General features: G+C 41.3%; 1 protein-coding gene across 5 annotated transcripts in view; it reads left to right on the top strand.

Annotated features, from left to right (window-relative positions):
• LOC134340088 (KAT8 regulatory NSL complex subunit 1-like) overlaps positions 1-26,586 on the top strand; it is a 201,897-nt gene that overhangs the window by 38,287 nt on the left and 137,024 nt on the right. For all 5 annotated transcript variants that reach the window (XM_063036917.1, XM_063036916.1, XM_063036919.1 and 2 more), the window contains one exon: positions 4,807-6,163. In XM_063036917.1, the coding sequence (XP_062892987.1) occupies positions 4,881-6,163 (1,283 nt within the window). In that variant the 5' untranslated portion in view covers positions 4,807-4,880. The remainder of the gene's footprint in view (positions 1-4,806; positions 6,164-26,586) is intronic.

The raw sequence follows: 26,586 nt of genomic DNA, 5'->3' as shown, positions 1-26,586 counted from the left end.
ATGGGTAAATGGCATGAGCTTAGGTGAGTATGAGCAAATTGGGCTCAAGGCCCTGTTTCCCAGCTGTGTGACTTGAAACATTTCTTTTTCTTGGCATCTGCATGTTTTGCTTTGGATACTGGACAGGGCATATCTCTATTGGCAGAACTTAATTCCATAAATTAATACTGCAAGGCTAAGGATCTATCGTGCTCCTGAAACTTATTATTTCCTATTACTTGCAGCACTAACCTTTGCAATTAATAAGGGCTAAATCATTGGGTATATTAAAGGCAGAGGTTGATAGGTTCTTGATTAGCTAGGCATGAAAGGCAAGAGATTGGGGCTGAGAGGGAAAGAGATTAGCCATGATAAAATGGCAGAGCAGACGCACTGAGCCAAATGGCCCAATTCTGTTCCATTCTCTTCTGAATAGTTGTCATTAATCTAATGCTACACAGTTCAATATTCATTCCACACCTTTTAGTTCTATGGATTAAGTAAGTGTTGTTAATGAATATTGAGAACCAGCACACTTTATAATGAAATATTTGCGTGTGGGGGGCGGGGGGGAGCAAGGAAGCAATAATATTTTGCTCTCCCTCAGCTCATTCCTCTTGCCATCAGTTCTTCCAAAGTTTCTGGACCCTGAATTTGGTTTTTGACTCCAAACTAATCAACACAGGCTCCCAGTATTTTCAGCACTCTAATTATTAAAAAAAAGTTGGCATTTTCTTTTTCCTTCAATATCTATTTTGCGACACCTTGCAGTCTGACAACTCAATTGCAATTCACAATACAGGTGACCCCAATGTTATGGGGTTGTGTTCTGAGAAGATGGGCTGTATGACAATCTTCCACAACATGAGGATGTCATCTAAGTGTTTATTAAGGAATACAAGTTTTAAAAAAAAGCATTAACATATTTATTCACAATATCTCTGAGTAAATTTTATTCCTTAAGTCATTACGTGGTGATTTATGAATTTTGTAAGGAAATATTTCTGTAACCTGAGCAACTGTAATGCAGGGCCACGTGTCTAGGTTTTTTCTTCTTCCGATCTGCTATATTTGTACATTTGGTATGGCAACTACTCTGCCCAAGAAATTCCAGAGTTGTGAACACAGTCTAGTTCATCATGCAAAGCACTCTCCTTTTCATTGACTCCATTTGCACATCTTGCTGCCTTGGGAAAGCAGCCAACATAATCTAAGATCCCTCCCACTCCAGTCCTCCTATCTCTTCTCCCCTTTCCCGCCAGACACACAGAAAAAGTTCGAGCACCTGCTAACAGAATTGGGGACATTGCTGTCAGACTCTTGAATAGACTTCTTCGGCTCTTGATCAAAGACTCTTGATCTCCTAGTTTACCGTATCAAGGTCCTTTCACTTTATTTGTCCACTGGGACTTTCACTGTAACTGCAGCACTGTATCCTGCAATCTGTTTTTCTTTTTATTACCTCGATGTAATTACGTAAGGGATCATCTGTCTGTATAGCATCCAAGTAAAGCTTATACTGTACATGGAGCAATGAACCAGTATTGTGAAAGTGAATTTAAAAATCATTTTCTGATCTTTTGGAGTATCTGCTATTGTACCTCAAGGGTTCTGCCTTGTTGTGGAGTAATGCAGCTCAAGCTCTGAAAATCACGCTTAATTACTAACAGGAGATACTCTGACATCTTTATGCTTCTTGCGCACAGTTTTTTTTGTCCATTTTGTGTCAAATCTTCACTTGTTAAATTGCTTTTCTGCTCTGCAGAATAAAGCTGTTTTCCAAAGAGCTAAAGTACTTTTCAGCAAGTTCATCTGAGGGGAGGAGCTGAGTGTTTGCAAAGTACAAAATTGCTAACTTAGGGAAGCCAGAGGCTGAAGAAAGGGCACAATTCAACCCAGGTAGTGTCTAAAGCAGGCCAGTTTTGAGAAGTTAAATAACATTGATTGGATGAACTTCATTGCGATAAGAAAAACGAAGTTAATATTCTATCTCAGTTGGGTTCGGAATGTAGAATTTAGTTACTTGGTTCAGTAGAGCACAGCAGGTTGATTCAGGTGTGGCTTTGAACTCTGGTTTGCATTTAAATATAAATCGACCTTTTTGTGTAGTATTATTAGACTAATTAGTCCCATCATTGAAAACTATAGCACAGAATCAGGCCCTTCAGCCCATCTTGTCCATGCCAAATTATTAATCAGTCTAGTCCCATCGACCTGCATCTGGGCCATAGCCCTCCATACCCCTCCCATCCATGTACCTATCCAAATTTCTCTTAAATGTTGAAATCAAACCAGAACCCACCACTTCTGCTGGCAACTCGTTCCACACATTCACCACCATCAGTTAACATTTTTCTCCTCAGGTTCTCCCCTTAAACATTTCACCTTTCACCCTTAACCCATTACCTCTAGTTTCCATCTTAGCCAATTTCAGTGGAAAAAGCCTGCTTGCATTTACCCCATCTATGCCCCTCAATATTTTGTATAGCTCTATCAAATCTTCTGTCATTCTCCTCCACTCTAGGGAATAAATTCCTAACCTATTCAACCTTTCCCAAGAACTCGCGTCCTCAAGTCCTGGTAACATAGATGCAAATTCTTTTCCAAGTTGTTACATAACCTTGGTTGTTTTCTCCAATTTGTTCTTGACTGTTGCTAGCAAAAGCATGTGACTTTCTGGCACTTTCAATGCAGAGTAGTTGCTGTGCTTGTTTATGATGCCATGACTAAAATTCTTTGCACTGACAATACTTTGGGATGTTTGAATTATGAAGAAATTTTGCCCTCAGAAATATTTCAGACCTGTTTAATTTCTTTTTGCTACCTCTTTGTTACTTCCACAAATGATTAGTAAGCCAGTCTAGAATTTTTATGCCAAACTAGCCGAAGCTATTGATGAATTGTTTGCTTTCTTGGTTAATTATAGATATTTTGTCATAATGCTGTTCACCTACAGATAGTGTTTTTTGAGTCAATTTATTTGTTGAATTCATGTGCATGTTTTATGGGCTTGATTTATTTATGGGTTTTTGAATTGGGTAATTTTGAAGCCATTGTTCAAACTCTGCCTCCACACAACCCTATTTGTCCATGTGATATTTAAAGGGAACAGTGTTTCTGCTGGGTTTGCAGTGTCCTACAGTTCCCAGAAAGCTCTGAGTTTCCAACATTGAGTTCTTGGCCACTTTTATTTGTTATACTGGCCACAATATATGAAGTCCGATACCACACTCTATGAAATGTCACTCTATTCCAATCTTTGCCATGTGAGAACACTGCCAGGGTAACAAAGAAAATGATTGAAAGATGCCTGGGAGCTTCGCTGATTAAATGCATTATTCTTACTCATCGGAGCTTCTGGCTTATGAGAACTCAAAATGGAGACACAACATGTGGGATAGTTTGAGAGCCTTGAGGCCATGCATTGGAAGGGCACCAGCTTACAAATGACCCACCACTTCCCTTGTCCGTAGAAGAGTCTGTAGTTCCTACATTGGCCGAATTTAAGTGCATCAGAATTTATTTGGGGGGGGCGGGGAACGAGTGGACAGAAGTCATTCTCAATATTAAGAACCTCCTCAGAGACACCTTAAAGTGCTACTGTGGTGCAATGAGTACAGCTGCTACCTCGAAGCTACAGTGGCCTGGTTCAGTCTCAAATTCTGGTGCTGTCAGTATAGTTTGCAAGTTCTCCCTGTGAGGATGTGGATTTCCTTCGGATGTTCTGATTCCAGCACTCCTCCACCACATCCCAAGGACGTGCAGGTAGTGAGGTAATTGGCCACTGTAAATTGACCCTAGCCTATTGATGGTGGGCAAAATCTGAGGACGAAATAGGGGGAATACGATTGCAAAATAGGTACTTGATGGTAGACATGAACTTGGTGGGCTGCAGAGCAAGTTTCCATGTCACATGACTGAGAAGCAATTAAGATTGAGCCTCTTCAGTAGTGTTCAATAGAGATTCCGGGGTGCAGGTACATATTTCTCTGAAAATGGCGATACAAGTTGGCATGGTAGTAAAGAAAGTGTTTGTCATGCTTGTCTTCATTGAGCAGGGCATTGAGTACAAGACTTTAGGTAGTATATGGTAACTTAAATGTACTTTAATAAATTTACATGTGCGTATTATGTGCAGATCTGATTGCCATGGAATAGGGAGAATATGATTGCAAGGATTAGAGAGCTTGAATTACAATACAACAGGATCGGCTTGGGCTTTTCCCTAAAGGAGAGGATGCTGAGGAGTAACCTGGAACTTTTCAAATCATAAGGGGCATAGATTTAAAGGAAACCTTGAAGCAAGTTTTTCCATAAAGTACTGGGTATGTATGGAACAAGATGGCAAAAGGAGTGGTAGGTACATTTACAGCGTTTGAAAGTAATTTGGCCACGTTCACGGATAGGAAAGGTTTACAAGTATATGAACCAAACACAGACAAAATGGGTTGAGCTCAGAAGGTATTTGGGTCAGTATGGATGAGTTGGGCCACTGGGCCTTTTTCTGTACTGTACAATGCTATGACTCAGTTCTGTTGTAAAATCTGGACGAAATGTTAACACACTGAAGACTGAAATTTGAATTGAAATATTTATGTTTGTTGACCTTGCAAGAAATCAGTGATTGTCTGATCAATGTCAGTGGGACAATTTGTTAACTCAAGCAGTCCATCCCAGTGCTTTTCGTTTAGGCAATTTAAATATAAACTATTTAGAATTGTAAAGAATTAAATCCAGGCCATGTGTATGAAAATGATTAGATTTCCATAACTCACACCACACCAACTGTTTTGAAATTGTGTTTTAAGTTTATTTTTTTCCTTTCAGGCTAGTGCTGGAAGAGAGGAGTGGAACTGGCCTCAGCGGTTGGAGAGGCCAGTGTGTCTGTGTCTCAGCGCTGCATGGCTGCGATGGCGCCCGCTCTCACAGAAGCGGCAACCGAAGCTCACCATAGGTTCAAACTTGCGACACCATCCTCATCCCTATCTCCCTCAGGCACAACTGACACCGACAACAACAACTCCATTAATAACGGAGCCATAAGGAAGTCTTTTGCAGAGGACCATAGTCTGGATTTTCGCAATAACTCCAGGAAGGAGGTGCTGTCACCACGTTGCTGCTTTGATGGAGGATCTCGTCCACCATCAACACCAGAATCAGTGAAACTTCAAGGATCTTTAAGCAAGCACGGAATTATAAAGTCTCATACTGTCTTGTCCCATTCTTTACTGGAAGCTAGTGTGCTTGGGTCAGATATAATTGATGGTCAGGTGGCTGTGGAATTTTCCCCTAAACTTATTAAAACGATGAATGCAGGTAACAGTTATCCATCACTGTCCCCTCCCCCAGAACCACCTGTTAATGGCTTAGCCAAGAAATCTGGCAATCCACATTCAGTTTATGATTTGAATGTTATAAAGACTGGGCAAAAGTCTGGATCCATTCAACATGAAGATTTCAGTAAATTGGCATGTATTATGTCTAGTAAAATAACAGAAGAGGATGTGGCAGGGGAATCAAGAAAACTTAGACATTTGAGTACTATTGACGAGGATTTACATACATCAGAGTTGGCCAGACACTTGGAGTTTGGGGAAAAGGATATTTCAAATTTTAAGTCCATGTCCTCACCAGACTTCTCTGATGGAGTTTCTGGAAGTACTGATAGTGCGAGGGATCTTTCTGCCTCCAGGATTGACACCTTTAAGATTCTGGATACTGAGGTTCACAGAAGGACTTCAATGACTCAGACCAGACAAAGTGAAATTAGAAGAAGAGCCTACAAACTTAGGAAGAGACTGGAAGTTGTTCAAGTAAAACAGGTTGAGCGTCATGTCCAGCAGCAACTAGGAGGATTTGTAGAAAAAACTCTGCATCATCTTTCGCCTTTGAATTGCTTGAAGCGCCAGGATGTGTCTCAACAAAATAATATACTTTATGGTAATAAATCTGGTTCCATTTCTTGGAAAGGGGACAAGAGTGCTTCAGAAACATTGGAAAATGTCTTTAAGAGCAGTTCAATGACTAAAGGGCTTGAAAAGTTTATTTCAAGCTGTGACTCAAAGCTGCGATTCAGTGAGGATGCTTTTGATTCTGATGTTACGGAGAGCAGTTCTGGTGGGGAATCTGATATTGAAGAGGAATCACAAACCAACGTGGAAACAAAGCAATATCTTGCGCCTTTGTGAGTACAGTTTGAATAATTTTTGACTCAGGAGAAATCTTTGCAGGAAATTTCAGGCGATATCTACTTTATGGGTGGGGAGGAAGGAGACTGTTCCTAGAAAATGGGCTGTATCATGATTTTATGTACAATGTGCATATGGCAAGAAATGCAGGCAGAAAGAAACAAATTGTTAATTTGTTTTTATTCACATAAATTCCATGAGTGAATTTTATTCCATATCTCAAATTTTGAGGTAGTGATTAGTGAAGCTTGTACATGCAATTTCTGTAACACAAATTATCTTAATACAGGAATTGCCTGTACTTTATTTGCACTACTCAGCAAAATAATGAAATCTGAAATCCTTGTAACTAGTGCAGTGCGTACTGTTTTGCCTTGTAAAGAGGAGAAATTAATGAAGTTGAAGTCAGTAGAATGGAAAAGTGAGAAGAATTAAAGCATGGAAAACATAAATGATAAAACATACATAAATTATACTGGAGATCTTTGCTGTAATTTGTAACCTAAAGGTTTGAATGTAATTAGCAGTGAAATGAGGGGATAACTTTCTTGTATTCTGTGAAAATTGTCTTTAGTTGATCTTGGTTGTAGAATTTCATTGTGATTAGAGCAGAGATCAACAAACTTTTTGCAAACAAATCCAGTCCCTTCCCACCTACATCTATGACACCTCACTTGGTTTCCTCCATTTCAACAAATTTCAATTTCCTTAACCTCCCTCTTCCCCACCCCACCTTATTTTCACCATGGATGTTCAGTCATCAAACACTTCTGTGCCCCATCAGGAAGACTTTGAAGCTCTGTCATTCTGGAACACAGATCTATCTATTTCTACTTCCTTTTCCTTCTCCTCCTCCCAAAGCAACGCCTTCCTCTGCTTGACAGACTTTGTGCATACTCTCTCAACTTCTCTCTTTTGGCTCCTCCATTGTCTCCAAACTAAAGGTTTAACCATGGGCATTCGCATGGGCCCCAGCTATACCTGTTAAAGTGGAGCAATCCATGTTCCAAACCTATTTGGACATTGCTCCCTAACACTTGCTCTTCTCTATCATCTGCTTTTTCACCTGTGTGAAATTCGGCATTTTCATCAACTGCACTGCCAACTTGCACTGTGCCCTCAACTTCACTCGGTCCATCTCTGCCTCTGCTCTCCCCTTTCTTGATCTGCCTCCATCTGAGGAGATAGATTATCTGCAGACTCACTGATTCCCACATCCATCTAGAGTACACATATTCCCACCCCATCACTTGTAAGGAGGCATTTTCTTTTTCTCAGCTCCTTATTGCTGCTACATTTGTTTTCAATGTGGCCTTCACTCCAAGGCATTCGAGATGCTTGCATTTTACGGAAAATAGGGTCCTGTTTCCACATCTCCTTCCTGCACCAACAACCTTAACATACCCATCCCCATCTCTCCACAGGGATAGAGTTTCCCTGACCCTTGCATATCTCTCTACCAGCTTACGCTTTCAGCGTCCACCCCTTTCTCCAGCAATCAGTTCCTGACTCTCCATTTTCCTCCCTCCCTTGGGATTCTCCTTATATCTGCAACTACCCTTTCACAACCATTCAGTAACCAAAACAGACTTTCTGGTGCTTCCGATGTGCCTCTACATCAGTGAGACAAAATCCAGACTGCTTTGCCAGTGCTGCATTCCAGTCGCTGTGGCTGTTTAGATCTCTTAGTTGTCAGCCATTTTAAATCCCCTCCCTATTCTTACACCAACTTGTCTTCCCTTGGCTGCCTCTAAGGCATAGATGTGGCTTAACGTAAGCTAGAGAAACGATTCTTGTATTCTTCCTGGGTAGTGTGTGACTTGTTGGTATAGGCACTGAATACTCTTAAATTTCAGTAACTGCTCCCCCCCCCCCGTCCCTTTCCTCACTTCTGATCTATCCAGCTCCTATTGTCTTGCTTCTTTCCGCTCCTCCACTCTTATCATCACCCATGCACTCTTCCCACTGGTTCCCTTTCCTTACTGCTCCCATCTGCCCTCCCCACCTCCCTCTATTTGATCTTTTACTTTCCTTTCCTGTTACATTCCATCATCATCAGCTCTAAGTCACTCAGCTTTGTCATTACTAAGGAGGTGCTTGGCAAGCACTAAAATATGGTGTCAGTGAATTCTGACTAAACTGGAATCAATAGGAATCACAAGTTCATGTATGACTTTAGAAGTAACGGAGAAGTGCAGAATCCTAGTCATTCTGCACTTCATAACTTTTAAAGTCATACATGAACCTATGATTCCCATTAATTCCAGTTTAGTCATTCGGGGATTCATACTGCTTTATGTTCTGGTTTTCAAAAGAAAAATCCACCGATTCTTTGTTTATCTGCTTGTTATTTCCTCAGAATTCCAACAGAAATGTCGGGCAAGATTCCCCTTATCTATCTGTCTATCTATCTGTCTATCTATCTGTCTTTCCCTCAGCATAACAAAACTTTCAATTTTCAGGTACATTTACATTTCTTCCCCTCACAGATATCAGCTATCAGAACACTTCCATCAAAGTATAGACATCACCACCACATCCTATACAAAAGCCCTTATTAGTATAGCAGACAGGTTTACAAATACATATTGTAGAAAAGGTTGCCATGTTTTATGAAAACTGGAGTGTACCATACATGTTGAAAAGTCCAAAGGAATGAATTCCATGATTAGTTTATGCCAACCAGAAAGTCCAGGGGCCTTATCGGATATCCAACAAAGTAAAATGTTCTTCCTTGTACAAAAAGTCAGGATGTTAAAAAGTTTTTTCTGATGTGCATTAATAATACGACTGCTGGGTAGGCTTAAGAGAAAAGACACTGGGTCCAGTTCAAGCTCCATCTTCAGAATCTTTTCCATTTCACCCAAAATATCACTCCAGTATGCCTGAAGTTTAGGACAAGTCCGAATACAATGGGTGAGAGTTCCAATATTTCCTTTACATTTAGAACACATTGGGAAACCCCTGTCTTAAATTTTGAGAGACAATCTGGAGTCAGGTGGCTCTATGCAGAATTTTGAGTTGCAAAAGATTTCCCTTTAAGGAAACCATGCTGACTAGCCTACGTTATCACATGCAATAAGTACATTTTGTGGAGAAATAGAATACTTCAGACCTTTCAGCTTCCCAAGCATCTTCCCCCTAGTAATAGCAGCTACACTCCTTTCTGCCCCCTGACAATCTTGAACTTCTTGCATACCGCTAGTGTTTGGCTCTTGAGTTCATTTATTTTGTCCATGTTTGGAATGATGTCAGAAGCTCAAACTGAGATTCTGTGAGCAGGTTATTGCTAAGCAAGTATTGCTTGATAGCATTATCCAATATCCATTATTTCTATTGATGCTGATTGAGGGGGGAAAAAACAAGGATGTAATGCTGCTGAAAAAGCACTGGTGAGGCCTCACTTGTAGTACTGTGAGCAGTTTTGGACCCCTTATCTAAGAAAAGATGTGCTGGCTTTGGAGAGGGGCCAGAGGAAGTTCAGGAGAATGATCCTGGGGATGAAGAGGTTTGCATATGAGTACTCCCAGCCTGTACTTATTGGAGTTTTAACAATGGGGGGGGGGGGAGAATCTCATTGAAATCTATAGAGTTTTGAAAGGCTCAGATAGAGTGGACATGGAGAGGGTGTTGTTTGCTATAGTTGGGGAATCATGGACAAGAGTGCACAACCTTGGAGTAGAAGTACAAACCCCATTTCCAGAAAAGTTGGGATATTTTCCAAAATGCAATAAAAACAAAAATCTGTGATATGTTAATTCACGTGAACCTTTATTTAACTGACAAAAGTACAAAGAAAAGATTTTCAATAGTTTCACTGACCAACTTAATTGTATTTTGTAAAGATACACAAATTTAGAATTTGATGGCTGCAACACACTCAACAAAAGTTGGGACAGAGGCATGTTTATCATTGTGTTACATCACCTTTCCTTTTAATAACACTTTTTAATCGTTTTGGAACTGAGGATACTAATTGTAGTAGGTTTGCAATTGGAAATTTTGTCCATTCTGGCTTGATATAAGACTTCAGCTGCTCAACAGTCCGTGGTCTCCGTTGTCTGATTCTCCTCTTCATGATGGGCCATACATTTTCAATAGGAGATAGATCTGGACTGGCAGCAGGCCAGTCAAGCACACGCACTCTGTGTCTACAAAGCCACGCTGTTGTAGCCCGTGCAGAATGTGGTCTGGCATTGTCCTGCTGAAATAAGCATGGACGTCCCAAGACGAGACGTCGCCTTGATGGCAACATATGTCTCTCTAAAATCCTAATATACGCCTCAGAGTCAACGATACCTTCACATACGTGCAACTCACCTATGCTGTGGGCACTGATGCACCCCCATACCATCACAGATGCTGGCTTTTGCACCTTTCGCTGATAACAATCTGGATGGTCGTTTTCATCTTTGGCACGGAGAACTCGACGCCCGTTTTTTCCAAAAACTAGCTGAAATGTGGACTCATCTGACCACAGCACACTGTTCCACAGTCTTTCGGTCCATCTGAGATGAGCTCGGGCCCAGAGAACTCGCCGGCATTTCTGCATAGAGTTGATGTATGGCTTCCTCCTTGCGTAATACAGTTTCAAGTTGCATTTCTGGATGCAGCGATGGACTGTGTTGAGTGACAATGGTTTTCCGAAGTACTCCTGAGCCCAGGTGGCTATAATTGTCACAGTAGCATGACGGTTTCTTAGGCAGTGCTGCCTGAGGACTCGAAGATCACGTGCATTCAACAGTGGTTTCCGACCTTGCCCTTTACGCACTGAGATGTCTCTGAATCTTTTCACAATATTATGTACTGTAGAAGTTGAAAGACCTAAATTCTCTGCAATCTTGCGTTGAGAAATGTTCCTTTTGAAGTGACTAACAATTCGCTCACAAATTTTGGCACAAAGGGGTGAGCCACGACCCATCTTTGCTTGCAAAGACTGAGCCTTTGATGGACGCTACTTTTATACCCCGTCATGATACCTCACCTGCTACCAATTAGCCTGCTTAATGTGGAGTCTTCCAAACCAGTGTTACTTGAATATTCTGTGCACTTTTCAATCTTATTTTAACTCTGTCCCAACTTTTGAGTGTGTTGCAGCCATCAAATTCTAAATTTGTGTATATTTACAAAATACAATTAAGTTGGTCAATGAAACTATTGAAAATCTTTGTACTTTTGTCAGTTAAATAAAGGTTCATGTGAATTAACATCGCAGATTTTTGTTTTTACTGCATTTTGGAAAATATCCCAACTTTTCTGGAAATGGGGTTTGTATGTCCTTTTAGAACAGAGGTGGAGATGTGTCTTTGCTAGAGGATGGTGAATCTGGAGTTCATTGCTACAGACAGCTATGGAGGCCAAGTCATTTGGGTGTATCTAAGGCGGAGCTTGATTGGTTCTTGATTACAAAGTAAATTTTCTCATCAGACAACATATATGTCACCACCTGCAACCCTGAGATTCATTTTTCTGCAGGCATACTCAGCAAATCTATAGACTAGTAACTATAACAGGATCACTGAAAGATCAACCAGAGTGCAGAAGACAGCAAACTGTGCAAATGCAAATATAAATATAGCAATAAATAATGAGAACATTAAATACCAAGATAAAGAGTCCTTAAAATGAGATCATTGGTTGTGGGAACATCTCAGTGATGGGACAAGTGAGTGCATATATCCCCATTTATTCAGGAGCCTGATGGTTGAGGGGTAGTAACTGTTCCTGAACCTGGTGGTTTGAGTCCTGAGGCTCCTGTACCTTGATGGCAGCAGCAAGAAAAGAGCATGACCTGGGTGGCGGGGATCTTGATGAATGTTGCTTTCCTATGACAGTGTTTCATGTAGATGTGCTCAGTGGTTGGGACGGCTTTACCTGTGATGTACTGGGCCAAATCCACTACCTTTTGGAAGATTTTTCATTCAAAGGCATTGGTGTATCCATATCAGGCCATGATGCAGCCAATTAATGTACTTTTCACATCTATCGAAGTTTATCTGTTTTTGATTTTCCAATTTTCCGCAGACTCCTACGAAAGTAGAGGTGCTGCTATGCTTTCTTCGCAATTGTATTTACATGACAGGTCTTCTGAAATAGCAACACCCAGGAATTTAAAGTTGCTAACCCTCACTATCTCTGATCCTCCAAAGAGGACTAGCTCATGGACCTCTGGTTTCTCTCTCGAAATCTGCAGTAAGTTCCTTGGTCCTGCTGACAATGAGTGAGAGGTTGTTAGGTTGACACTGAGCCAAATTTTCAGTCTCCCTCCTATATTCTGATTCATCGTCGCCCTTATGGCCCACAACAGTGGTGTCATCAGTAAACTTGAAAATGTTAAGATTAAGCAGGGGAATGTGGTCAGAGGGATAATATATCAGCCATTATGGATTGGTAGAACAGTCACAATGGGCCAAATAGCCTAATTCTGCTCCTGTGTTTTATCATAATATTCCACATTGCCTGGTTGTACAGGTGTCCCCCGCTTTCTGAACGTTCTCTTTATGACATTTCACTTTTGTGAAAGACCTACATTAGTACCTGTTTCCGTTAACCGAAAGAGGATTTTTGCTTTTACGAAGAAAGATGCTTGCTTTAAACTTGTGTTTACCCCGAGAAAGACTATCATGACCATGAAGCCTTGTGCAGGCAGGTGTGTGTGCATGCCTGATGTGCGAATGTGTGTATGTGTGATGTGCGTGTACATGCGAATGCGTGACGTGCACGTGCGTGTACTTACCGATTTTTTTTGACAAATCAATTTTGGCTCAAACTTCCCAATTCTGTTAAGTGAAACTACACTGTACATACATTATTTCTACTTTATGTACGCTGTGTATTTATCATATCATTCCTGCTTTTACTATATGTTAGTGTTACTTTAGGTTTTATGTGCTATTTCGTATGATTTGTTAGGTTATTTTTGGGGTCTGGGAACGCTCAAAAATTTTCCCATATAAATTAATAACTGCTTGGCTTTACACCATTTCAGCTTACGAACGGTTTCATAGGAACGCTCTACATTCGGATAGCGGGGAAAACCTGTATCTAGTTCAGCTTAGCCAGAATGCGGCAAGTTTTGGAGCACACGCCTTCAGTGCTATTGCTGGAGTGTTGTTGGGGCCATAGACTTTGCCATATCCAATGTGTGTTTCTTTATTGATATCGCACCGCTGTGCATTCATGGCTTGTTGGCATTCCTTTGATATTAAAGTGTAAAGTTCATGTACATGTGTTTTGCAGGAAGAACTGACACGAGTTGTTTGAGAATGTACAAGATAATGGTTAGTAAATTTGCAAATGACACTGAAATAGATGATGCCGTTAACAGTGCATATTTTGTCAGTATTTAGAGGGATATTGATCAGCTTGGTATGTGGGCCAATGAATGACAAATGGATAATATAGTTAAGTGTGAGATGGTGCATTTTGGCAAGACAAAATTGAATTGGTTTGTAGAAAAAAAACGAGGCATGATCTTGTGGAGGTATATAAACTAAGGGGCCAAGATGGTGTGCTTGCTAGATGGGATTCTTTTTCCCCAAGGGAATCAAAGTCTAGAGGGCAGAGGTTTAGTAGGAACTTGGAGTTACATTTTATAGAAAGGGTGGTCAGCGTGTGGAATGAGCTGCTAGAGGAAGTGGTTGAGGCAGTCAGGTACATTAGCAAGATTTAAAAAGTACTTGGACAGGAAAGGTTAGAGGGATATGTTCTGAAGACAGCCAAATGGGGCTAGCATAGTTGGTACTCTTGGCATGTTATGACTCAAACTATCCCATTTTAAGGGTTGATGGTGTCTTGAGTTTTGTGTTTGCTCTGGACTTGATCTTGTTTATTTTGGAGTCGTTCCCTTGATCAAAGTATATGCACACAGTCATGTCTTCAATCTTTATAAAGTCTTATCAATGGGTGGGATTGTCTTCAGCATGATTGAGCTCTTTTATTTTGTATAATAAACTACCTTGTAACAAAAACTGTAAAATCAGAATGGGCTGGATGGAAATTCAAAGTTGATGGATATTAAATGTGCAGATAAATTTAGCTAAAGAAACCATCTATATACTACTAAAATTCTCATGCTCTGTTTGTGATCTCCAATTAGCCCAAATGATGCAATACGGCGGCACTTTTTTTGACTAAATCGGCTTAAAATGCCCTAACTTACAGAACGCATGCAAAGTTCGGGGTTATATATTCGTATTAAATTGCTCACTCATCAACCAACAGGCCCCGCTTTCCACAACCCGAACTGATTCCAGCTTTAATGGAAACCACGACACGACATCACAAGGCATGTGCACGGCCAGCCTCAGCAGCACCTCATGATGGTCACAGAGCCGATTCCACCTTTCATGGAAACCGCAACACCACACCACAATGCATGCGCACGGCCAGCCTTAGCAGCGACACCAACCGCAGCAAAAGGGCAGGGCTGTCATGTCCATTTAGGAGAGTGCCAACCACATCAAGAAAAATCAGCATCCTGGAGGCTTTGGTGTTACTGCTTTGTATCTTCTATCAAGCATTAGGGTAAAAAAAAAATGGACGGCCTAATTATGCTGTGTGGAAAGAGAAGGTCAAGAGATGACGCCAAATGTCGTTGGGAAGCAGCAAGGAGAGGAAGAGAACAAGAATTGGATGAGGCCAGGTTCAGTGTTTGTTAGCAAGACAATAAACAAATCTCTCATTTCTCTGGGCATTCTTGTTCTCTCTGCTTCTTCCATAGTTTGCTGCCAATGATTGTCAGCTTGCTACAATCCTCTCTCTCTGCAGGCGTCTTTGAATGATGGAAGGATATCTCCATCATGTGAATGATTCGAAAGATACTGGTCCCTTTATGTGACGAAGAAGTTGTCTCAAATAGTAGAGGTCACCACTTCGTAGAGAAACTGTATGCACTCGACCCAGAACATTTGCTTCAAAAATCCCGGAGTATATAGATAAATCTTTCATGTTTTAATGTTTTCATTTTTTAAATCATTCATCACCTCTTTCATTTCTGCAGAGAAAGCAGTATATTTTTGTTAAATTTTCACTGGATTATCATAAATGTATTCTAATAGAGAAGGAGAATGTGTTGATTTATTTGGAGAAACCAGTATTCCAGCATGGTCAACTGTATGTGGCTTTAAGCCGGGGAAAAAGAAATGAAAACGTTAAGAGTATTCTTGAAGGGTGGCAGATCAACCAGAAATGTTGTCATCAAAAGTGTCCTTCGTTAAATGAGGAGGAGCTATATTTGTCTTGCTACACGTCTTTCTTTTTTAATAGACTGAGTTTTTCTTCTTTAATTTCCAAACCACATCCCATCAGACTGCACCAACTTTCTGTCAAAGGGTGCCCCAACGGGTCACCCAGTTGTCTAATTTTATCTAAATTTAACTAAGTTTAGTGATGGGTGCTGTGTTTACTGGTTGATTGTCTTCTGTTGTGCTGTTTATTGATGAATGTGGCCATGCTCCTTTGATCATACTGATTATATGTGAATCAGAATCAGGTTTAATATCACTGATCTTGATTTAGTAGCCACTTTATTGAGTACAGGAGTGGAACCCAGTGTAGTCTTCTACTGCTGTAGCCCATCCACTTCAAGGTTCAACATGTGGGTTCAGAGATGAGGTGTTCTTCTGCACACCACTGTTGTAACACCTGGTTATCTGAGTTACTGTTGCCTTCCTGTCAGCTTGAACCAGTTTGGCCATTCTCCACTGACCTCTGTCATTAACACAAACAACAGGAATTCTGCAGATGCTGGAAATTCAACCAATACACATCAAAGTTGCTGGTGAACGCAGCAGGTCAGGTAGCATCTCTAGGAAGAGGTACGGTCGACGTTTCGGGCCGAGACCCTTTGTCAGGACTAACTGAAGGAAGAGCTAGTAAGAGATTTGAGAGGAGGAGGGGGAGATCCAAAATGATAGGAGAAGACAGGAGGGGGAGGGATGGAGCCAAGAGCTGGACAGTTGACAAGGTGTTTTCACTCACAGCTGCCACTCATTGGATGTGTTTTGTTTTTTGCACCATTATTCGTGAAAATCCCAGTTGATCAGCAGTTTCTGAGATATTCAAACCAACAAAGACTTCAGTGGTTCAAGGGTAAATGCAGACATAGGATTTATGTGAATCATCAGTAACAATGGCATAGGAGATGACTATCAACTCAAGGTAGACTTTTAATACTGCCTTGGGCTTGATGGCAGAAGATGACACATTCTGCTGGTCTACCACTAATTAAGTAATCAGCTAAAACAAGGGTTCACCAAAGGTGCTGTCTGGTACCTAGGAATATCTATAGATTTCTCTTTTTTTTAAAAAAAAATGCATTGTTTACAGAATGAACTTCTGTACTATATTTAAGAATTGAATAAATGTTTCTGCTTGGTGAGTTAGTTCAGCAGAAAGTCATTGCAAAATATCTCTGCTATCAGGAATGGACGTGCTTTGCAGTGGGGCAGCATCACTTGGCTGCTAGCTTTTAGCCACGGATGCATTAAGTTCCTGCTGTGGAGCTCGACTCCTTGTTTTTAGACTTGAGCAACAACTGATGTCAGAGTGGTCCATTTCAAGTAATGTTAACAAAATATACCATAAGGTGGGACTCTTGAATTCACAAGAGACCAGCAGAAAAGGTTTGGTGGACTTGCAGATCAAGAATCCCATGAGTAATTTGAGACACCACTGAGGGAATTTTGCTTTAGTGTTTGGTTTTGCAGACTGATGAAGGAGAGAGATCCCATGAGACTACAGAAGGAAACTAAAGCTAAGTGTGCCACTTCTGCTGAACTAGGCTGTCAGCACCAAAAGCAATTTTAAGTTTCTGTCCATGGTTCAGCACACCTATTGTCAAAGCATGTCATGTCAAGTGAATTGTGCTTTTTCAAGTAATATTGCAATGTTTGGCTGAAATCCGAGAAGTCTTGGAGAAATGTCCTGATCTGAATAGAAGTCCAGATGAGTTTGTATGAATTTGTTCCCTTTCACTTTGGAGATCTTTGAACTGTTAACTGTTTGTAACTGTTGTGAATGAGGAACTTGATGATAAGGACAATGTCATGCCTTACGATATGCTCACCTTAGGGTCGTGTGGACATTTTGTGCTGTAAGTTCCTGATTCCATTTAAAATTACAAGTTCCATATGTGACTCAATGTAGGAAGTCATGGGAAAACTCAAGGGAATGCAGCTGTAGTAGTCTCTATAGTTGGGGGGAAGAAATATTCCAGAAGGGCTGCAGAATGTAATGAAGTGGGGAGGGTGAGCGTTGATAAATAGATGACATCTTGCACTAAACTTTTAACAAGTTCTGGGGGGTTGGGGGGATTAAAGAAGCAGGATGTTTGTGTTACTCCTTGTCTCTCTCGATAATGATCATGGACTTAAAATCGTTAAGAAAAATGAGTGGCTGGAGGATGGAGGGATGAATTCCTGGGACAGTAGGACTAGTTCATGTGAGGCACATTGCACTGGAGTCTGGACTGAATATCACTTTGTTTAAAACAGCTTGGCAGGGAATGGGATTGAGAAGAGCAAAGACAAAACTGCAAATGGAGGCCAGAAAATTGAAGTGTTTTTGAAAGGCAGAGATTCAACAGTAGACAGAAGAAGTGATTGATGCTATACTCTTAAATGCAAGGGGCTCTGGGTTACTATGTTTTTACAAAGAAAAGGGCTGGGGCAGTTAAAATATAGAACCCCAGACAAACTGAACAGAAGAGGGTGGGGTGAGGTGAGAAGGGAAAACTTGTTTTGGACATAGTTTAATTTGGGGAGTGGGGAGGAGAGAAGGAAAGCCTGGAATATTATACAAAATGCAGGAGTGAAATGTTTTGGTCAGTGATAGCAAGTTTAGAAGGCCAGAGTTGGTAACTTTTGCAATTAAAAATTCAAGATTGTTAAATGTCACTACCTACGCACAAGTGTACAGGAGAACAAAATAATTGTCACTCTGGATCTGATGAAGTGCAATAAATAAACATGATAAATATATATGCCTAAGCTTTATATACTGGACTCCCATGGCGTTACTAAAATATATGTAAACTGTATCAGTTTCACTGCCCTCATTAAAACTCTTGGCTGAGGCGGGGGGTGGGTGAGGAGAAAGCATTCAGGTTGTTCAGAAAGATAGCATCTAGCCCTAACAAACCCATGCTGATCCTCTTTGATTAATCACTGTGTATGTGTATTCAAGTACAGATTAAACTTGCCCCTCTTTTTCTAATAATTTTGCTACTGATGTTTGATTTGTAAGTAATTATCTGGCTGAGCTCTGCCTGTTGTCAATAACAGTGTTATGTTGTTCTGTCATTGGCACCTCAGGTGAGAAATAAAAGATTTAAAATAAATCTTAAGAGGACCAGCAATCTTCCCCAATGCTACCCACAGATGTCTGGGATGCATCTAATGAGGCCCTGGGGATTTATCCCTTTATATACCTGCAAATATTATTCAGGTTTACCGTTCCCTTTGAGTTCTCCAACTGTATCTCATCGCCTTCTATCAGTGTTCAGCCCAGCACTTCTGTCATCTGTGTGAAAGGGACTTTCAGGCTCAGATTAGTCTAATCAGCCATCCCTGTATGTATCACAACAATGTCGATGAGAGGTCATGTCTTATCAAATAGAATAACTCTAGTCCATCGGGTTATGATCTTGCACTTTATCATTTAGCTGCATAGCACTTTTTTTTGGTAGCTTTAACACTTTATTCTGCATTGAGCTAGATTAAGTTAAAACAATAAAAATGCACTGTAATGATTTGATCTGTATAAAACTATGCCTCACAATCTTTTCACTGACGGTACATAAGACAATAATAAACCAATATCAATATTCTAGTTGATTTCTCCAGTTGTAATTGTCCTTCATTGCTAGAAGGATTGAATTCTTATGTTCATGTTTTGTAATGTCCATCTCTTTAAATAAGTGTTTATTTAAGACTTTACCAGTAAACCATAGCTCGTAGGGTAGATTATACCTTTTGTAACTAATGGCCCCTTTCAAAGTTGCTCTTCATATTAATTTTTTTTGGTGTTTTCCTTTATCTTGTCTACCAGTGATATTTCATGTCTTCTCTTTGCCTTGCGAATTTTTTTTTAAAAAGCAACCCTCAACAATTTCTGTATGTCTGTTGGCTCTCCCCTGTTTTTATTTCTCTGTATGCCCCTTTTTATACATTATCTCTTGCCTTTCAGGGTTTCATGGGTTTGTTTTCCTTTTCACTCTTAACAACTATGTAAATGAGCGAAGGGATTGGCAAATGGCTTTCAATTTGTATTTTTTTCCCCAGTAGAGCCCAAAAGATTCCAATTGTAATTACGAAGGGGATAAATACTTTCAGCCTCTCGATTTTAGTTTTAATTTTTAGTAAATTGTCAACCAGATGCACAATGTTTTGTAGATTAGCTCAAATAAAACGGCTGCAGTATATTTTAAATTTAGAAAATGGAACAGTAAAATATGAAAATAGTTCTGGTGGCTGAGTACTTTTTCATGGCGCTGAATACTTATTCAAGGCACTGAATATGGATAAGTGGTTTAGAGGGGTATGGGCCAAAAGCAGGCAAATGTAACTCAGGTAGTGGGCATCTTGGTTGGCATGGATGAATTGGGTCAAAGGTCCTGTTTCTGTGCTGTATTCTCCAACTGAGAATCTCACAATTTTACTTTCAAACAGCTCCTAAGTGTTGGATGTAAGCATAATTGCAATGAGCCGCGCAGAGTTCACCTTGGCCATGTTCTGTCTTGTGACATTAAAAATGGTCTTCCTTCAATTCAGCCCCTTAATTTTTATGTAGCCCCCTGAATAGCCTCAGGCTCACTCAACTCACTTTTGTCTGGGGGAAGCAGCCTTTTTCTCAGCTCCATATACCTATTCAGGAGTCTTCCTATCGTTTCTGCCTCCACAGTCGCTGGCAGGCAGCCCATTCCACACACTCAACACTCTCTGCGTTTTTAAAAAAAAACACTTACCCCTGACGTCTCATCTGTACCTACTTTCAATCACCTTAAAACTGTGCCCTCTCGTGTTAGCCATTTCAGCCCTGGGAAAAAGCCTCTGACTATCCACACGATCAATGCCTCTCATCATCTTATACACCTCTATCAGGTCACCTCTCATCCTCCGTCACTCCAAGGGGAAAACGCCGAGTTCACTCAATCCGTTCTGATCAGGCATGCTCCCCAATCCAGGCAACATCCTTGTAAATCTCCTTTACACCCTTTCTATGGTTTCCACATCCTTCCTGTAGTGAGGCGACCAGAAATGAGCACATTACTCCAAGTGGGGTCTGACCAGGGTCTGATATAGCTGTAACATTACCTATTGGCTCTTGAATTCAGTCCCACGGTTGATGAAGGCAAATGCACTGTATGCCTTTTTAACCACACAGTCAACCTGCGCAGCAGCTTTGAGTGTCTTATGAACATGGACACCAAGATCCCTCTGATCCTCCACGCTGCCAAGAGTTATACAGTTAATACTCCATTCTGCCATCATATTTGACCTACCAAAATGAACCACCTCACACTCATCTGGGTTGAATCCATCTGCCACTTCTCAGTCCAGTTTTGCATCCTATCAATGTTCCGCTGTAACCTCTGACAGCCCGCCACACTATCCACAACACCCCCAACCTTTATGTCATCAGCAAATTTACTAACCCATCCCTCCACTTCTTCATCCAGGTCATTTATAAGAAATCATGAAGAGAAGGGGTCCCAGGACAGGTTCCTGAAGTACACCACTGGTCACCGACCTCCATGCAGAATATGACCCACCCTCTGTGAGCAAGCCAATTCTGGATCCACAAAGCGAGGTCCCCTTGGGTCCCATGCCTCCTTACTTTCTCAGTAAGCCTTGCATGGGGTACTTTATCAAATGCCTTGCTGAAATTCATATACACTACATCTACTGCTCTACCTTCATCAATGTGTTTAGTCACATCCTCAAAAAATTCATTCAGGCTCGTAAGGTACGACCTGCCTTTGACAAAGCCATGCTGGCTATTCCTAATCATATTATACCTCTCCAAATGTTCATAAATCCTGCCTCTCAGGATCTTCTCCATCAGTGCACCAACCACTGAAGTAAGACTCATTGGTCTGTAATTTCCTGGGCTATCTCTACTCCCTTTCTTGAATAAGGGAACAACATCTGCAATCCTCCAATCCTCTGGAACCTCTCCTGTCCCCATTGATGATGCGAAGATCATTGCCAGAGGCTCAGCAATCTCCTCCCTCAGTAGCCTGGGGTACATCTCATCCTGTCTCGGAGACTTATCCAACTTGATGCTATCCAAAAGCTCCAGCACATCCTCTTTCTAAATGTCTATATGCTCAAGCTTTTCAGTCCGCTGTAAGTCATCACTACAATTGCCAAGATCCTTTTCCGTAGTGAATACTGAAGTAGAGTATTCATTAAGTACCTCCGCTACCTCCTCCACTCCACACACACTTTTCCACTGTCACACTTGGTCGGTCCTATTCTCTCACGTCTTATCCTCTTGCTCTTCACATACTTGTAGAATACCTTGGAGTTTTCCTTAATCCTGCTCACCAAGGCCTTCTCATGGCCCCTTCTGGCTCTCCTAATTTCATTCTTAAGCTCCTTCCTGCTAGCCTTATAATTTTCTAGATCTCTGTCATTATCTAGTGTTTTGAACCTTTCGTAAGCTTTTCTTCTTGACTGGATTTTCTATAGCTTTTGTACACCATGGTTCCTGTACCCTACTATCCCTTTCCCTGTCTCATTGGAACATACCTATGCAGAACGCCACACAAATATACCCTGAACATTTGCCACATTATTGCTGTGTATTTCCCTGAGAACATCTGCTCCCAATTTATACTTCCTGCCTAATAGTTTCGTATTTCCCCTTACTCCAATTACTCCCCCGCTTTTCAAACATTTGCTTTACGAAACCTCACTGTTACGAAAGACCTACATTAGTACCCTGTTTTCGCTTTCAGAAGGTCTTTTCACTGTTACGAAGAAAGACAGTGCGCGCCCTGAGCAGTCGCTCTCCTTCGGATTCGGAACGGCTTTGCTTTAACACATGCCTGTGAGCAGCCGTTAGCAAGATGAGTTTAAGGTGTCGGAAAAGCCTGAAAGAGCTCATAAGGGTGTTACACTTAGTGTAAAACTAGACATAATTAAGCGTGGTGAACGAAGCAAGGACAAAGTGAGTTTGGCTTGTGGAAGCTGACGAAGATGATGTTGGAGGTTTTGGCATCCCATGACCAAGATCTGATAGATGAAGAGCTGATGCAATTGAAAGAGGAAAGGATAACAATGGAAACTGAATGCAGTAACGAACTGAACGTGAAGCAACTGCGTGAGATTTTCGCTGCAATGATAAAGTATGACTTTAATTTTGAAAGGGTACGTAGGTTTAGGGGATATTTGCAAGATGGGTTGAGTGCTTACAAAGAACTGTATGATAGAAAAATGCGCGAGGCTCAGCAGTCAAGCAAGCCTTCCACATCAGCCACAGCAGATGACGAACCTCGACCTTCGACATCGAGGTGGGCAGTCATAGGAGAAGATGAACTGCCTTTCCTGATCGACGATGAGATGACACCCTCGTGTCCCACCACCCCAACACCCGGGCCCCAGACAGATACTGTACCGATTCGCGGAGAATGCAGCGGTAGCCGAGAGGCACACAGCACATCTTTAAGAAAAAAGCTGAAATAAACATGCTAATTAATTAGGTGCCACCTGGCACGTAATTGTTGGCCCAGATCAGAGGTGATGCAGTCGGCACTGATCTGGGCCGACATTTACGTGCCGGGCAGCACCTAATTAATTTAGCATGTTTATTTCAGCTTTTTTCTTAAAGATGTGCTGTGTGCCTTCCGGCTGCCGCTGCGTTCTTCGTGGCAATGTATCGGGTTGGCAGCCCAGAGGGTGGGGGGCCACTGCACCACCTCAACTTGCGATGACTCAGTCTACCGCACCATCATCAGTGTGCTCCGCGCTGTTTTCCCAATTCCGGTAAGTGATACTACACTGTACATATGCTATTTCTACTTTATATAGGCTGTGTATTTTACGTGTTATTTGGTAGATTTGGCAGCTTCATTGTTTAAAGGTTACTGGAGAGCGCGTTTATGCCAACAGCGCTTGCGTGAGATTTTCGCTATGGAGATCTGTGCAGGCAATCGTAGAGGAGTATTTCTACTTTATATAGGCTGTGTATTTATCATACATCCTGCTTTTACTATATGTTACTGTTATTTTAGGTTTTGTGTGTTATTTGGCATGATTTGGTAGGTTATTTTTGGGTCTGCGAACGCTCACAGAATTTTCCCATATAAATAAATGGTAATTGCTTCTTCGCTTTACGACATTCCGACTTACGAACCGTTTCATAGGAGCGCTCTATCTTCTGATGGCGGGGGAAACCTGTAAACATTTTCTTGACTTGTCTGTTCGTGTCCCTCTCCAATGCTGTGGTAAAGGAGATAGTGCTCACAATTCTATCTCCAAAATGCTCTCCCACTGAGAGATTAGACACCCGACCAGGTTCATTTTCCAATACCAGATCAAGTACAGCCTCTCCTCTTGTAGGCTTATCTACATATTGTGTCAGGTAACCTTCCTGAACACACCTAAGAAACTCCACCCCATCTAAACCCCTCACCCTAGGGAGATGACAGTCAACATGGGGAAATTATTATCTCCCATCACGGCAACCCTGTTATTGCACCTTTCCAGAATCTGTCTCCCTATCTGCTCCTTGATGTCCCTGTTACTATTGGGTGGTCCATAAAAAAACACCCAGTAGAGTTATTGACCCCTTCCTGTTTCTAACTTCCACTCACAGAGACTCCATAGACAATCCCTCCATGACTTCCTCCTTTTCTGTAGCTGTGACACTATCTCTGATCAGCAGTGCCACACCCCTACCTCTTTTGCTTCCCCTCCCTGTCCTTTCTGAAGCAGCTGAAGCCTGGCACTCTTAAGTAGCCATTCCTGCCCCTGAGCCATCCAAGTCTCTGGAATGGCCACAACACCATAGCTCCAAGTACTGATCCACGCTCTTGAGCTCATCCGCTTTGTTCATGATGCTTCTTGCATTAAAGTGGACTCATTTCAAGCCTATCAGTCTGAGCACATCCCTTCTCTACCACCTGCCTGTCCTCCCTTTCACACTGCCTACAAGGTTTCTCTATTTGTGAGCCAACAGCCCGTTCCTCCTCCTCTTCAGTTTGGTTCCACCCCCCAGCAATTCTAGTTTAAACTCTCCCCAATAGCCTTTGCAAATCTCCCTGCCAGGATATTGGTCCCCCTCAGATTCAAGTGCAACCTGTCCTTTTTGTAATCTCTGCCCCCTGCTCCAATCTCTCAGCCATGCATTTATCCTCCACCTCACTGTTCCTATACTCACTGTCGCGTGGCATAGGCAATAATCCCGAGATTACTACCCTTGTTGTCCTGCTTTTTGGGCCGTAATTTTTCTCTTGTGTTCAAGAACAGTTACTACCCCTCAACCATCAGGCTCTTGAATAAAAGGGGATAATGAGATTTATTTGCCCATTGAGATGTTCCCACAACCAATCAGTGATCTCACTTTAAGATCTCTTTATCTCAGGTTCTCATTATTTATTGCTATTTATTTATATTTGCATTTTCAAAGTTTGTTGTTTTCTGTACTCTGGGTGATCTTTCATTGATCCTGTTAAAGTTCCTATTCTGTAGATTTGCTGTCTATGCCTGCAGGAAAATGAATCTCGGGGTTGTATGTGGTGGCATATATGTACTTCGAAATTAAATTTACTTTGATAAAATTTCTGTATTTGATGTCAATATCTGCTCCACCATGAAATCCTACTGACAGTTCAGTGATAGTTCATTGCCTGGCTATGTTCCCTAAGATTAGGTCTGTTCAGTTGAAGGGCTTTCTATGTGTTGGCTGAGAAACCTTTCCTGGATCCACTTGAAACATTCCATCCTCTCAATGGCTTTCACAAAGACAAAATTCTTTTTTTAACTGCTTTTCTGTGATTTGCCTTCCTATGTGCCTCTATCTTTGGTAAATTGGTTTATTATTGTTGCATGTATACAGATCATTTCATTACAACAGTGCATTGTAGTAGTACAGGAGAAAATAATTCAGAATAAAGTGTTACAGCTACAGAGAAAGTGCAGACAATATGATAGAAGACCACAACGAGGTAGACAGAGGTCAAGAGTCTGTCTTATTGTACTCTAGCATGTTCAATGGTCTTATACCAGTGGGGTTGAAGCTGTCCTTGAGCATGGTGATATGGTTGACTGAGGTTTGTATTTTATCCTCAACCAAATGCCTGCTTTTTGCTTTTAAGCTCTGTGTATGGTCTATTTGAAAGTACTTCTTGGATATGTTAATTACTGAAGTCATGGACTTTTAAATCAATGTCGCAACACCATTTTGTCTTGTGTTATCCTGTTGTGCCTGGAGTTGCCAGTACATACCCTTATTTCAACCAAGTTTCAGAGATGGCAACTATATCACACTTCCATGATCTGATCAGTGCTCTCCAATCATGAGGAACTTGTATCAAAATGAATGTAGTTCAGCCTTGCATTCTTCCCAAGTGCTGTATCATGCCCTTGTCTGATCTGCCTTCTGGACTGACTTAGTTTTCTATCTATATTTGACTGTATTTGTATGTCCTGTTCTTTTGCCAAATTGCTTTAAAACTTCCCCCAAAGCAGTTCAAAGCTCCCTGTAAAGATCTTGCAGTCCTGGTTTTGATTTAACCCATACGTCAAAATAATCCCAATAATCCACAAATTTCAAATCCCTCCTCCAACACCGTTCCTTTAACCACCCATTTTCTTTTTATATTCATCAGCATGTGACACTGGAGGTAATCGAATGATAATATACTTGGAGATTTTCTTCAGTCATTGATCTAGATCTCTACCTTGGTATCGCAGAGTCACATTCTTCTTTTTATTTGGTTGTAATGTGAATTATTGCCTTGTTGACTTCCCCAACCACATACAGACAAACACCTTTAGCAGAATTATCTGTGGCTGTTCTTTGACATCCTTGACCCTTGCACCAAAGAGGCAGCACATCATCCTGGATTCTCTTCTGCAGCTGTCAAAGTGCCTCTATGTTCCCCTCGGTATCAATTATTAGATTCTTATTCTTGACCCCTTGAGCAGCTGACCCATTCAGTGTTTTAATGCTAGCTCTTGTTGAATTCCCCAGAGAGGCATTCATTCCCCACCATTTTCAACAGTGATTTTTGGGTTGAATAGCTGTGTTCCCCTAATTACCTGCTTGCTTTCCTTCCTCAACCTCAGTGGCACCTATTGCTTCAGCTGCTTTGTACCTTCTCTTAAAATGTTACCGTTGTGGCGACCCACTTCCTATACAAGTGAACTGGCTCACAAAATAGCCCGCGCGTGGGGAGAGACTTTTGTAG

The sequence above is a fragment of the Mobula hypostoma genome, chromosome X1 (assembly GCF_963921235.1).
Source record: "Mobula hypostoma chromosome X1, sMobHyp1.1, whole genome shotgun sequence".
Classification (NCBI taxonomy): Eukaryota; Metazoa; Chordata; class Chondrichthyes; order Myliobatiformes; family Myliobatidae; genus Mobula; species Mobula hypostoma.
The sequence above is the reverse complement of the archived record's forward strand: the minus strand, read 5'-3'. Positions and strand labels throughout refer to the sequence as shown.